Source organism: Limulus polyphemus, unplaced genomic scaffold (assembly GCF_000517525.1).
Source record: "Limulus polyphemus unplaced genomic scaffold, Limulus_polyphemus-2.1.2 Scaffold1926, whole genome shotgun sequence".
Taxonomy (NCBI): Eukaryota; Metazoa; Arthropoda; class Merostomata; order Xiphosura; family Limulidae; genus Limulus; species Limulus polyphemus.
The window spans coordinates 95,015-107,713 of NW_013667536.1; the positions used below are offsets into that span (position 1 = coordinate 95,015).

General features: G+C 35.1%; 1 protein-coding gene across 2 annotated transcripts in view; it reads right to left on the reverse strand.

Moving 5' to 3' along the window:
* Window positions 1-1,179, reverse strand: part of LOC106465384 (dolichol-phosphate mannosyltransferase subunit 1-like) — a 36,550-nt gene extending 35,371 nt beyond the window's left edge. For both annotated transcript variants that reach the window (XM_022393277.1, XM_013925608.2), the window contains exon 1: window positions 1,045-1,179. In XM_022393277.1, the coding sequence (XP_022248985.1) occupies window positions 1,045-1,151 (107 nt within the window). In that variant the 5' untranslated portion in view covers window positions 1,152-1,179. The remainder of the gene's footprint in view (window positions 1-1,044) is intronic.
* Window positions 1,180-12,699: the final 11,520 nt, after the last annotated feature.

Below are 12,699 nucleotides of genomic sequence, written 5' to 3' on the forward strand. Positions count from 1 at the left end.
GAAAAGGGTTGGGTTTAAAATTTTATTATTATTATTATTTTTTGATCATTTTAATTTAGTTTTGAGGATGGGACAGCTGTGATGGACCAATAGGTCCCATGTTCTCCCAAAATATTATGTTATGTTAAATTATCTTACTATAATGGACGTAGCATGTATGTCAATATCTATGTATGCAACCAAAACTCATTCACTATCTACTGAATGGCACCACAACCAATAATCCACAAAAAATTCACACTTTGGGTATCCAAGATTAAGATAATTAGTTTATTTGTTTGTTTGTTTTGAATTTCATGCAAAGCTACATGAGGGCTGTCTACACTAACCATCCCTAATTTAGCAGTGTAAGACTAGAGGGAAGGCAGCTAGTCATCACCACCCACTGCCAACTCTTGGTCTACTCTTTTACCCATGAATAGTGGGATTGATCGTCACATTATAACACTCCCATGGCTGAAAGGGCAAGCATGTTTGGTGGGATGGGGCTCAGACAATTAGAACAATAACTGTGGTATGTACAAAAACTATTTCTTTATAATAGAACACAACTTTAAATAAAAGTACTCACCTCACAACAAGAACACGACTTTCATAAGGGCTGTACGTGAGGGTTTGATTACATCTTTATTGATGTAATTTTTAAAATGTGGTACTGCAAATCTGAAGTTCTTCAAAACTATTATTTTTTTCAATAAAGGGTAGCACTTTTAATATATCAAAACATTTATAGTTTATAACAGTAAAATTTATGAAAATTTTTAGCTCTGTACATTGAATCATTTTGCTGCAATGAGTTGAGTATGACTAAAGAACACAATCCAAACACTTTTCCCATGCAGTACTTCCCAGTAAAAAATTCCTTTTTTAGAAAATGTTCAGTTTTTTGCTAAATTTTTCAATGGGGTATGAATACTACGATTAGTAATTACACTTACTAGCACAAACAGTAGTAGGAGCAATATATAATTATATCATCTTTAGTGGTTAAATTGTGATTTTATACCCAAAAATAGACGGCTAAACTGCAATTTCACCACTTACCATTCATCCATATATTTTGAAATAAGCCACACAATTATAGGTAAATTCTCTTTTTCATTATATGTTGGAAGCAAAATTGAAAACTTGTCAGATTTACTGTCCTCCATAGCAACTTTAGCGTCCTCTAAATGTACATCTAAATTATTATCAGCTGATTTTTATGGTTACCATATATATATATATATATATTGCTCTTAACGGAATAAAAAAGCATAATATTAATTACACTTCCTTCTTGACATTATCCTACTCAGTTGATTAGGTTTTTACTTGTAAAATCAAAACATTAATGTTTCTTATCTCAATTTGCTGAGGAAATCCGAAAGTGAGAGGATTGTTGTTTTATTTTGCAAGATTTCAATTAGCGTTTGTTTGTTTGAAGTTAAGCACAAAGCTACATAATGGGCTATCTGTGCTCTGCACACCACACGTATCGAAACCCGGTTTCTAGCGTTGTAAGTCCGCAGACGTGCCGCTGTGCCACTGGGGGGGGGGGCTTCAATTAACGTAACGACTGTTCAAGAAAAAAGACAGTGTGTTTTAATATTGAGAAGTGTCAAGTTATGCACTATGATACAAAAAATTGAAAATGGTTTTCTTGTTCTGGGAAGAAAGATGCTTGTGTTGTGAAGATGCGAAGCAGTGTCTGGATGTTATTAGTATTAAAAGAGTGAAGCCTGGGTGGCAAGAGTTAACCTGATAATGCTATTTAGTTAGGTTTGTTCGAGTCAACGCAAAGTTATACAATGAACTACCTGAGCTTTGTTCACCTTGGAGAACCGAACCCAGGATTTTTAGCAAGGTAAAACTGCAAACTTAGCGTTAAACCATCACAGGATATCTGGCTAGAAAATAAAAGTTAGATTTAAAAGGAAGAATGTAGTATATGCATAATCCACGTGATGGCAGCATCTGTTTTTGTAGTTCACTGTATTTTACTAAAGATGTCTCTACCAATAAAAGACTGATATACAACAAAGATGGAGACGCAGATGGAATCCGAAATTTACACTAAAAAAAAAAGAAAAAGGAAATGCGTTAGAATTAAATTTGAGGAGTTTGAGAATCTAGCTTATGGATATCATTGCCAGTCAAGCATATACCTATAGGTGTGATTGCTAAGTGTATGAACATTTTGTTGACATTCTGATAATTTCTCCTCATCATGGCTCAGGCAAGGAATATTGTCAGTACCATAAGTGAATTTCAGTCTGAGAAGTAACAGTGGGCTAATTATAAAAGGCTGTATGCCTGGATGAAAATAAATAAAATCCTAGATGGTAAAAAAAAGACGCATTCCTGGCTATTGTGGGCCCAGAAGTAGTTGAATTGCTGGTTGTCCTGTGTGCTCCTGGCAATCTCGATGACAAAACTATGCCCAATATTCAACGCTGCTTGAAGATTATTACAGGTCTGGAACCAATGAGTTAGCAGAGAGATAATCCTTTCACACTAGGGTACAAAATGAAAGTGAATCTGTTGCTGACTATATTGTGGCATTAAAAGAATTAAGTATTCACAGTGGTTTTGGAGATGCAGTCCAAGTAAAAAACTTTTAAGAAATTTACTCGTTGCGGGTGTGCGCTCGGACGCAATCAAGAAACGGCTTGTAAGCGAAGTAGCAGACTTAATCTGGGGCAGAGAAGTTGAAATAAGCACTTCCATAGATGTATTCTATCAAAATAGTAAAACAACTGTTCAATCCAAAAAGTGAATCGACTGCAACGCGGGGGACAGCGAAAATTTAATTTTAGAGGAAACCAAGGTTCCAGAACTCAAGGAAGAATTGTTACAGATGTGATGGCAGTCGTGCAGGTCAGTGGCCCTAAATACATGAAAAATACTTCAAATATGAGAAGATAGGACATATTGTTAAGGCTTGTAAAAATAAATAAGGTGAAAGCCAGTCAAGAGGGCAAGGTCATGGGTCAACCAGAGGAAGCTGAAAACCAAAGAGAGGCCAAGGTCGAAGCAGAGGTCGTGGAAAAGGTCACACAAATTATGTTGATAAAGGAAAACCAGAAGAAAGAGTGAGTTATGCGTCTCCCTATGAAGCAAAACAAAAAGAAAGAGCCACTGGTGAGGTCAAAGTTGATGCACAAGTTAATAAGCATAATGTAGCATTCACTAGTGATACTGCGTCAGCTGTTTCCATTGTAGCAGACGATGTTTTTCACATATATGTCCAGCATTTGTCATTAGATGAGCCTAGCATAAATCTAAAATCATACAACCACAAAGTTGATCTTCTTTGACAAATTGAAGTTAATGTCAGATATGGAAACGAAGAGAATGTACTGCCACTGGCAATTGCTAGAGGTCAGAAAACAGCATTTTTGGACGCAACTGAATGAGTTAAATCCGCCCGTAGTAGAAAAGTATATTCTCAGCTGGAGAGAACACATTTCGGGAAGTGCTACAAAGGTATCATTTCGTGTTTCAAGGAGAGACAGGCGAAATGAAGGACTTTGAAGCCAGAATTTAGCTGAAAAAGAATGCAATCCCGGAGTTCCGTAAGGCCAGATCTGTACCGTATGCATTTACAGATGGAGTGAAAATGGAATTAGAGACGTTGGAAGAAAATGGAGTGATAATCAAAATAAAAGGAAGTAATTGGTCATTTCTGATTGTTGTAGTACCCAAAGAAGAGGGCAAACTTCGATTATATGGTGACTATAAAGTGTCCATAAATAATGAAGTAGTAGACCAACCCTTCCCTCCTCTCACGGCTGAAGACATATTTGCTACAATCTAAAGTTGTCAAATGCATATGCTCAAGTGAAGGTAGAAGAGAAATCCAAAAAATATAACACCATAAACACTCAAGAGACGTTACGAAGTTAACAGATTACCATACGGAATAAAGACACCACCACATATTTCCTAATTTATCAAGGATCGGGTTCTACAGGGAATCCAAGGCGCGTGTTGTTTTATTGATGGTATTGGAACAACAACTTCGAGTGAAGAAGAACATCTTCGACGTGTTGAAATGGTATTGCAGAGGTTAGAGATGTATAATATTCGTGCAAAGAAAGAGAACTGTTTCTTTATGGCCCCCATTATTTAGGCCTTGTTATTGACAAGAATGGACGCCTGAGAAAATAAAAGTGTTTGCAGACGCTAAAGAACTAAAAGATGTATTAGAACTGCACACATTCCTAGCAATGACAAATTATTATTCAGGATTTGTACAAAATCTCCCAACAACTTGCTACGTGATGAAGTTCCATGGAGACAGACAGAAGATTGTAAAAAGGCATTTAATGATGTAATAGAAGTGATAACAAGTGGCAATGTTCTGACCCACTATGTTGCCAAAAATGAGTTGCTGTTGGCATGTGATGCGTCACCGTTCGAAGTAAAACGCAGAAGAAAACAGAAGGAGAAGCTATAGGCTACATCTATGGCGTTAAGAAGTTCACACTTGTGTTAGACCATCAACCTTTGACGAAAATATTCGGACCTAAAACTGAAATCCCAACTCTTGCATCTCTAAGGCTCCAAAGGCGGGCTGTACTTTTAATAACATACTATTATTACGAGATAATCTACAAGAGACCATTTTGTATTCATGCATTTTACAATGTAAATTATATTTTAATATTGAAAGTCATGTAGGGATTATATATGTATCGCTGTATCATCCCTATATTCTTGTTTGCATTATTTTTGGCACTTCCATCCCTACATCATTTTACATTTACAAAATGTTTCTTATTAATTATTTTGTGACGTATTTCCCCTTGTAAAATTAGTGTATTTTGTGAATGTGTGTAATAAAAGTTAATATTATGTGTATTAATTTTCTTTTTATTCATTCACTTAATACATAATATAGGGGCTGGTTTCCTAAAAACACCGACTGTATAGTGTACGAAGTATTGAGTATTCTACATGTTACTATCACCTATTCATCATTTATTGGCTGGTAATTCATGTTTCATACCGTATTTAAGGTTTTTAAAGGAACACCAGATTTCTGTAAAAAGTTAACTTGAATGGTAATGATAACATCGTTTACACTAGAATTATCATTTTTTTGTAATTACTACTAATTACTACGACATAGCGATGACATCGTGCACTGCCCAGGAACACATAGAGTGGAGTTAGGTTTAAACTGACGTTAGTGATAAAGTACTTGTAGAGTTACATCGACTGAAACAACAACAAGAAAGATGAACAATTTGATGGGTTGGTCACTTTCTGGTTTGGTATCTTAGCGATGGTTTCTTGCCTTGTTTTGGGGATTTTTGGATAGAGAAACAAATAAAAGTGAGTGGCAATCATCTTTTAAAGCAAAACTCTCTGTCATTGTTGATTTTTATATTATATATATTTATATTATGCCTACTGAGTACCTTGGCTATCCCTACATATAAAGTCTACCAACTCCGTAATAATAATGACAGTATAACAAAGTTGGTGATTAAACATTAATAAATATAGATGACAAAGAAAAGATAAAAAACAGCTGATATAAACGTATAAAAAACATTAAAAGAAATAACTTGAATAATTTATAAAAACACATTAAGACTCCAGTGGTTCAGCGATAAGTTTGAGATATCATACTGCTAAAAATCAGGTTTCAATACTCGCGGAGGCACAACATAGATGGTCCATTGTATAGTGTTACGACAGCGGAAGTCACATGACTCTAGTAACACGTCATGAGATTCTAGAAGGATCGGGGAACATCACGAATAATTCAGTATTTGCTAGGCGCCCTCTATTCTTGTATATAAGTGCGCCAGATAAAGCAAGACAATAATCGGAATTGAATTGCAGATAGAGAGAGATAGAGATGGACAAACGAGTCAAGCGCGGTGGTGACGTAAGTAAATTGCGTGAATCGTTGTGAATTATAACGTGTGTTTAAGTTAAAGAGACTGTGGAAATTAAATGTATTGCAGAGTTGAATTGAAAAAGAATAAACTAGTTTTATTAAGAAAATACTTGTATCGCTGAAGTTTTTCGGAAAGAATTTCTACAAAACAAATTAACAAACGACCAGAGACATTACAATAGTTTTGTGCTTAACAGCAAACATTGAAAACTTATTTAAAAAATTCTACAAAGCTGAACCGTTTTTTTTTAATACCAAAATAATTCATACAATCGAATTTAAAACTGATTGCTATTCTGGTTTTTTTATTTGTGTTTGAGGAGAATGTCGTTTGGTAGTTACTTTTAAATGATCAATGGAATGACCAGATATGTTGAAGTGGTGAGCTATATATGTTTAATTGAAATGTTGCGTAAGTGTTCTCGTGTGCATTTATTGGACATACGGCTAGTTTTCTCTTACGTTTCTCGTAAGTTTACCAGCTTGCAACGCTAAAATCTAGAGTTTGATTCCCCCTTTGTAGACAGAGTGCAGCTAGCCTATTGTGTACCTTTGTGCTAAAGAACAAACAAATTATCGTAGGTAGATTTGTTCACAGTTTTCACAAATAATATAATAAATTAAACATTTAAATGTGAAGTGGCTATTAACAGAACAGGCTGACTTCGGTCTTTTAGCAGGTTTTCTATGATCAATGTTAGGGAAAGTGTTGCATCTGCTCCTATGGCAATTGTAGGTACGAATTTCAGTATCACATGATACTTGTATGTTGTACACAAATTGATTATGGATGAGTACATTTTTAATGCTAGTGTCTCGTTTATATAACATTAAAGGTTTGGTAGGGAATAAATAATTGATTGTTTGTTTGTTTATTTGTTTGAAGTTAGCCACAAAGCTACACAATGAGCTATCTGTGCTCTGCCCACCAGGGGCTATCGAAACCCCATTTCTAGTTTTGTAAGTCCGCAGAGATACCGCTGTGCTACTAGGGGGGCTATATGATTGATGGACGATGGTACTATCATGTGTTATTATGTGAAAGTTGTCAAACACCATATGAATGATTTGTATGATGAATGAGTGATAAGTACGTTTAAGGGAAATGCGTTTATCCAGTAGAAGTTTATTGATTGAAGTGAGGGTGGATACGTGTAAGTTGTCTAACGTGTTGGTGTCAGAATTACTGATATGATTTAAACTAAGCGACCTCTGAAAAACTGAATTTGAACGTTTGTCATGTGTATGTAGATTATCTTTAGTATGATGAAGAGTAGTAGTAGGATAGGTATGTTTTTCGAAAAACTGGAGCATCTCGATTGATTTGCTATTACAATCTTGGCTGTTATTTCAGCGTCTATGTAATCTAGTGATTTTTGATTTCGGAATGTTTCATTTGGCACATGGAGGATGACTAGAGTGGAATTCTAAGCAGCTACGATTTGTAATGTACAGATGTCGCGAGATGACAACCGTTAGTCATGGAAATATTTATATCAAGAAATGAGATGGTTTGGAGTGAAATCGAAGATGTGTATTGGAGTGATGGGTGAAAGAATTTAACAAACTGAAGAAAAAGATAAAATTTATCGCTAATGCATGTAACTATGCCAAAAACTTCATCGATACACCTACAATATAAAGATGAGAGGGCATCTATATAACTACGAAACATGTAACCTTCAGTGTAACCAACAGAGATTAGCATAGAAGGGATCCATTTTGGTTTCCATTGCTACACCCTTTCTTATTTATAAAATTTGTAGTCAAAAGAAAGGGCATTAAACGATATAACTAGTTTGGATTGTCTGACCAGGGTCTTAATAAGTGAGTCTAGGGAATTCCTTTTGATCAGGAGGAATTATAGGGCTTTCATTCCATCTTAATTTGAAAATGAAGTATACTGCAAAGTTATGTCACGTGTTTGTATCTCGCGTCATATTCTTTTCTCGTGTATTGGTTCCTTTCAAAACGTCCTGTAATAGTTTATCATTAACCGACAGGCTTGTTTTTGGCATGAAAAGTGCGTTTGTTTAAAGCATTGCCAAGGAAATAGAAAATAAATCTAAAGATTTTTGAGGTGATTTATCCCCAAAAGTCTAATTTCTTTATTTTATAATCTTCGCATTTTTCGGTATATGTACAATACATGTTTTATGTTATATCTACCACTTTATTTCTCTGAACTGTATATATATATTTTTTTTCAGTTCAAGTGAAATGTAACTATACAAGTTTGCATTTTGAACATCGCTTGTGAAAGTAAACCATAGACGCCAAGGCTATCGTTGTTTTCTGTAGGGAAAGTTTTTTTAGTGGGTAGGGGATCATCACATGTATATGTTTTCTTTCATTTTTATGTGACTATGCATACAAATATTTTCGCAAGTGTTACTTGCATTGCCTAATCTATCTAGAGTCCGTGGAGAAGTTAAGAAATTTAAACTCTTTTTTTTCTATCAATATTCAGTTGTTTTTTACTTAAAAACGATTAGAATAATTGGACCAAAGTTTCGCATATAACAGCGATTTTTTCAGACTGTCGTGAACAGCCGGAGAGCTTTGGAATTCGTAGTTGTTTGTACTGATTAAAATGATAACTAGTTAATAAGCAAATAAGATGAAGTAAATTGTCGATGCTGCAGAAGTACGTGTCTGATGTTGTCGTTGTTTTAGAGCAAAGCTCCACAGAGGGCTATCTATTCTCTGTCCACAGCGTGGAATCGAACTTTATACTCTTTTGAATTATGTCCCAGTCTGTTCTTTTCAGTGCAACAAAACACTTCTTTTATGAGTCTTCTCGTTTCTTCGCCACATACAGCTCTTTATGTTTTCGCTGGAATGCAGAGGAACAAATTGTCTTTATTCTATCGATCATGGGCTTAATAATTGTTACTTGAATATTGCAGATCATAGTGGTATCTTAGCGAGATGGGAAAAATCTGACATCGAATTAGCCTGGTGGTTAGGGCGCTCGACTGACAATCTACGGGTAGCGGAATCGCAACCAACCTCCGAACATACTCACCTTTTTGGTAATGAGGACACTCTAATGTGACAGTCAATCCCACAATTAATTGGTAAAGAGTAGCCTAAGAGTTGGTGGTGGCTGCTGTCAACCGGTTGTATTCTCTAAGGTCGGTAGCTCAAAATTACAGACATCGGTAGATAACCTCAGTATCTTTGCCACAAAACAAAAACAAAAACAGTCACTGTCTTGCGTTTCCAAGTTTTAACACAAATTTGTTAAGGTAGAGAATAATCTTAACTAACTACTCATCTAAATATATAAAACATAAAGAGAGATTTTGTTTGTTTTGAATTTCGCGCAAAGCTACACGAGGGCTATCTGCGCTAGCCGTCCCTAATTTAGCAGTGTAAGACCAGAGGGAAGGCAGCTAGTCATCACCACCCACCGCCAACTCTTGGGCTACTCTTTTACCAACGAATAGTGGGATTGACCGTTACATTATAACGCCTCCCACGGCTGAAAGGGCGAGCTTGTTTGATGGGACGGGGGATTCGAACCCGCGATCCGCATATTGCAAGTCGAGCGCCCTAACCACCTGGCCATGCACAGAGAGAGAATTTAAAAAATTAACGTTGCTTATGAATCTTTTAAGCTAATACTTCATTCTACGTGTCTGTAAAACAGAAACTTTTACGATTATCCAACTCATACAAATAGTAATAATATATAGTATGATAGTATGTAAATGTATAAACAAAATATTTAAACTACAGATCTGAGTTGACCTACAAACGGATAGATTCTCGTTAAATTTATTAAACTTAACGTTTTGGAATGGCTAGTCTGTGCATCGTGAAATGACATAAATACATCCTTTGTGACAACTCATTCTATATCTGTTACACGTTAAATACTTGTCATATGACGGGAAGTAACAATTAGGAAGGCAGCCACTCATCACTACCCACTGCCAATTCTTAGGACTTTTACAACTAATATAAGATTGGCTCTCACGACTGAAAAATCGAGCATGTTTGGTGGGACCGTCAGAGTGCGAGTCGAGGGCTCTAACCACCTGGCTATGCCAGACCTAAATAACATTTAATATTTATTCTCTTAATTTTTCTTATAGCTAAATGGTTAGAAGAATTTTTAAAAAGGCAAACCTGCTTTTCGCGGTAGAAAGCGCCGTCGTTTCGTGGAAATTGTGTGTCGATCGGCGTGACAGACGGACGGCTTTTCGTCTTTATAGAGTAGATTAATTAAGATATCTGATTATTTAATAACTGTGTGATATGCAGACATGTCATACGTTTTCTACTTGCTTTAGTGATATAGATTTTTTATAATTTTTTGATTATTTAGTTTTCATACTGTAATGGTGGCAACACGTGATCCATAAAGTCGTTAAAATGACCTTGTTTTAGTTGCTTCATTTCTTTGTTTTCTATAGTAGATGATGTCCATTCTGCCTGAAAGGATATTGCAATAATATATAGCATCCGAGTTTAAATGGATTGGCACCGGAATATCGTTTGCTGGCCAAGTTTGAAGTTGACTAAATGTAATAGTATTTCACACTTTACAGTTCTTTTTCAAATTTTCAGGTTTGATCAATTAAGTGGCAACTGGCAAGAGAAGTAAAAGAAAAAAGTTAATATCTGCCTATCTATTTTGTTATTGTGAATTTGTTATGTTACATTGAATGTAATGTTTTTGTTAAAAGAAATGAAGACAACGTGTAGTACTCAATACTTATCTTCCTTTATTGGATCATTAATTTGTAGCAAAAATACTTTTTTAGAAATTCCGATTTTTTCTGTACAAAAGACAGTGTTTACTGAAAGCTTGTCAAATTTCGTGAAGATACATAAATCATATCGTATCGGACGATGTATCGATACAGTCGTATCACGGCTTCACGATACGATACGAGTATTGTATCGCTGTATCACCACATCTTTACTTTCAATACACTCACAGGCTCAAAGTGCAGAGAACGATTTTTTGGCGGTAGTGAAGTACGAACCTCTGATCCACAATTCAAGACATTAATAAATGGGTTGCAGCACTCGTGCAAAGTTTATGATATTGTCTAGTGTTTTTTATTAATATACCTCATTTACTTCCTTGTCTATTTTTAAAAAGTTGAATGGATCCACAAAAATTGTATTATGCATATATAGATACTAAGGTTTATTTGCAAAACAACAACAACAACAACAACAAATACAGAGTTAATTATGAAGCAAAAATTTACTTCCCTTACTTGATTAATCTTAAGGACATATTTTGGCCAATAGATTTCGAATTTTATTGTTAGAAAGTAGTTTTTTATGACAATTAATTCAATGACTAAATATTTTTAGGTTATCTCAAACACTGCTCGTGTAGACGCTATAGTGGTCGAGTGCACTGGTATTTTAGAATTGTCGTTAAAATAGCACAATCATTTTGCCATTAGGCTCACTGCATTTTTTTACTAAGTTGGCTGTTTATATAGGCTATTAGATGGTTGTCATATGGTAATAAATTATATGTATTGTAGCATCGTTGCTCTTTCGTTGGCTGGTTCAATAATTCAAAGTCCAGTTCATTTAAACTATAACAAATTAGTCGACTTCATCTATTAACAATTTTACAAACTTAAACACTTGTATATTGTCGCACGTTGTTGTAAGCCTACGTTACAATAGACGTTAAATAATGTAAAACAAGTATACTTGTACAAAGTAGTAACTCAGTGTGCACAATAGCAAACACATAACCAAGTACTTCACTAAAACACATTGGCTGGTTAGACTCTCTATCTTTAAATAACTTTACACTCTCTTTTCACTATATTCTTAACTATCTTTCAACTCATTCTCAAACTAACTTCTCAATGCTTCAAGGAACGTTATATTTATATTCTGCACTTGTTCTAGATATCTTTAGGACTTGCTTGATCTTAAAGTCATGCGTTCTTTAGCAAACATCTAAATTAAACAAATTACAAAATTATAAATATACCTTATAACAAAATGTTTGTTAGGATATGAAAATGTGTAAGGCTTATGATCTTATTTAGTACAAATTTTCATAAAGTTTTTGTGGAATACGTGATACTGTAGTAGCATAGCTCCCTTGCTAGCAAGTTCTTTTATCCTATGAAAATAATTTAACGTTTAATCCAAGAAACAATATTAAATTACTTAATTTTCTCCTTGTACACTTGTGTAAATTGCTGTAGCCCTACTTCACAAATGAATTTAATTAACGTAAACCAAACTACCTCACTAGTACAAAGTAATCACGATAATTGACACACTAGCTGGTTCACTTTCTATCTTCAAATAACTCTACATTCTCTTAATTATATCTTTGACTATCTTTCAACTCACTCTCTAACTAATCTAAGGTTACTTTATGGAATATAATTTTTACACTGGCTTCCTGGATTGTGAAGTCCCTTGAACATTCCTAATAGAAAAATAATAAACACTACACCAACTTGTCCAATCACCAAGAATTTTTGGTGGTTTTCTTTTACAAGGCCTTTGGTAGGGATACCGTCTTCTCTCTTGTTGTCGCTGGCTACCCTGTTGTTAGGGGAGTTTCTCTTGGGTAAATGGTCAAATGAATCCACTAGCAGCTTCAACCTTGATGATTTTCTGGAAGTAGTCTCATCATAAACTCTGGGCTCCTTTGCAGTTGAGGTTCCATTGGCACATTATTCTCTGGAGTTACCCAGTTGACCATTTTTTCACTGATGTACTTCCAAAGAAGATTATGGTGGATGACCTCTGACTTGAATTGCCTCCCCTCTGAACACCTATCTAACTTTGGAGTT